The 2,797-nt window shown below is 35.1% G+C and overlaps 1 protein-coding gene across 1 annotated transcript; it reads left to right on the top strand.

Annotated features, from left to right (window-relative positions):
- LOC139971583 (uncharacterized) lies at positions 1-2,546 on the top strand. The gene is made up of 4 exons (XM_071978197.1): positions 1-286; positions 966-1,037; positions 1,167-1,259; positions 2,278-2,546. Exons 1-4 carry the CDS (start codon positions 142-144, stop codon positions 2,481-2,483), a joined length of 516 nt encoding a protein of 171 aa, XP_071834298.1. The 5' UTR covers positions 1-141; the 3' UTR covers positions 2,484-2,546.
- The last annotated feature ends 251 nt before the right edge of the window (positions 2,547-2,797 follow it).

Here is a 2,797-nt window from a genome sequence, read left to right as displayed (position 1 = left end):
TTTCATAAAAGGATCACCACAACAGGACTGCTTCCATCATGTTGAACTAAAGTGCGATAAGGAAGGCTTTGAAGTGAGGTACAAGTGTTTGCCCTGGGGGAGCACCAAGCTCAATGGCTTGCTGAGCACTTGGGCCATTCTATGGCTGTTCACCATCAACATTATAGGCTTCCAAGCAGCACCCTAGAAAAGGCAAAAGTAGCAAAACTACTCATGGCAGTCGACTCTGGCAAGTCTTCAAATTTTGTTGGGAGGACCTTAGACGAGATCTCGTTGGACGAAATAGGTAAGTTTACAGAAGTTAAAACTGCAATGAGATGGCTGGGCTGTATAAATAAATCACCCGCACGTAGGAGAGCAGAACTACTGCACAACTATCGTATATGTGTAGATTTTGACTCGCAGATGAAACGCACCAAAACAAAAAATGAAATAAAAGTGACATTATGCAAAGTCTGCTGACAATGCTGGGGCATTTTGTACTACAGATCTTTGAAGATGACACCACCTATTTAAGAATGTATTTCTGATACTAGTCTGTACCTTGGGTCATTAGTTTTTAAAGACATATCCTTCATTCTCTAGATTCAAGTCACTAAACTGCAATATAGATGGTAGCTGCGGGTTGAATTTGTTGTTTGTGTGGAAAATTTATATATAAAAAAAAAAGCATGTTCATAAGTGCATCTTAAGTTTGCCTAACATTTATGTTTGGATCAATTACTGTTGATGTACTACTGGATTCAAAGTTTGCTAATATGAAAGCTGGGTAAATTTTAAAGAATGAGGGCAGTGAACCAATTAGTCTACTAAGTATGACATACTTAACAACTCTTATAACATTAGTTAGGGTCTTCCAAATCTTGTATAAAACAATCCTTACATTTTATGAGAAATCATGTTACTTTTTGAGTGTTATGTAGGTTGCTGAGCTAATTTCATAGAAAAAACTTTTTCCTCTACAGAACTTACTCAGGTCTTGGAGGAGGAAGGTGAAACAATTGAGCAGAATGAAAAGATGGATAAAATGACTTCAGGTGAGAAATGTCACTTGTTGTGGCTTTGATCTAAAGACCTACTTCATTGAATGAATCAAAGTTTTGATGTGTATTAGTTTTATGTGTGCTGCTGTAAATGTAATGCATAATTTTATTTCTGTTTTACAGAAATTCCTGAACATTCTGAACAGATGTGTAATAGAGCTAAGGATGCTCAGCCAAGTACCTCAAAAACAGAAAGGAAACCAAAAAACACTTCCGGTAAGAAATGTTAGTTGTGGCTTTGATGTATATTGAGTGATGAAGGCTACTGAGTAGACAGATGGACTGTCTGCGTACTTTGTATGTTTATGGATTTCTTTCTCACCTGGTGATGGAGAAAAAATGAGAATAACTAACTAACTTTCCAAATGCTCATCTTGGAAACACAAATTGAGAAGCACTAGCAAAGCCTAGTTTCATAACAAAATACTTAAACTTGAGGCATAAAATTTGCTATGGTTGGTGATAGTCGATTGAAACAAACTTATTTTAAGTACATTTATTTTCTATATATGTCCTGCTTTTTGAAGAGTGGTTAGCTCCTTTGTAGCAAACTTTAAGCAGCTTTTTGCATTTTGTCGCCATTTTCCACCCTTGTGACATGTCCATCAAGTTTTCTACATGTATCAATCACAAAAAAGCAAACTAAGATATTCAGCAATTCTTTTTCAGAAAATTTCTTTGAGACAATGTTGAAAGTTCTAACTTTTTTCCTTTAATTTCACCATTTGAAGTTAGATTTCTTCTTTTGTATGACGTTATGGCATTGTGAGGTCAATGAGGTTGTGAAAATCATACAAAAGGATGCAGAAAGTTGCAAACTTCTATTACCTAAATATTGATATATTTCTTGTCTTCAAGTATTATATAGATACTGCATACTTACTAAGACATGTCCTTGTTAAGTTTAAATTGTTATCTTGTCCTTTGATAAGAGAATAGTCTATCATATGCGTCCTAGCCACTTCATGTGTTGTTTCTGACAGGAATGTGTCATAAACTATGAATTCCACCTTCTGAAATTGATGAGTATACAGTATGAAAATATTAATATCTCAAAGAGTCAAGGAATTTATTTTGGTATGTTGCATGACTGATAGAAGTTATCCATTTATGTTTTTTGCAATGCCACAAAAATTTTCGACCTTGAGTCACTGTCTAATTTTGAAAATAACAATTATATTGATAAATGAAGTGACTTAGTTTTCCTGTATTTTTGCATTTCTCTCTTTAAAAGGCATTCCAAGAAAGTGGCCAGAAGAAGACAAGGATATTTTAACTAAACACTTCAAGAAATACATCAAGAGAGGGACCCTTCCTGGAAAGGATAAGATTTTAGTATGCATGGAAAATTATCCAGCCAATTTTTCAGGAAGGACCTGGAAAAACATTAAGGATTGCATTAGAAACATTTCGTCATCATTAAAACTGCCAAGCATTTAGACGCGACATTTTTAAATTTTTTGGCTTTGTGTAGATGCCAAAGTATAAGTATTTTCCTAGAGTGGCAATGGTTTATTAGAGAATACTGAGTACACTTTTTGAGTACAATATCTGCTATCTTTCTGCTACATTTTTTCTGTTGAGAAAATAGTCCAGAATTGTGTTTGAGAGTTTGTGGAGGGGGGGGGGGGGCGGGGACATTTGCTGACAAGTATTATACAAAATTGGGGACAAGCATTATTACAAAATGACAAAAGTCCAGCGTATTTTCATAAAGTGGCAATGCCAGCTGCACTGGCATTATTAGAGAATAC

Source organism: Apostichopus japonicus, chromosome 8 (assembly GCF_037975245.1).
Source record: "Apostichopus japonicus isolate 1M-3 chromosome 8, ASM3797524v1, whole genome shotgun sequence".
In the NCBI taxonomy this organism is placed as follows: domain Eukaryota; kingdom Metazoa; phylum Echinodermata; class Holothuroidea; order Aspidochirotida; family Stichopodidae; genus Apostichopus; species Apostichopus japonicus.
The sequence above is the reverse complement of the archived record's forward strand: the minus strand, read 5'-3'. Positions and strand labels throughout refer to the sequence as shown.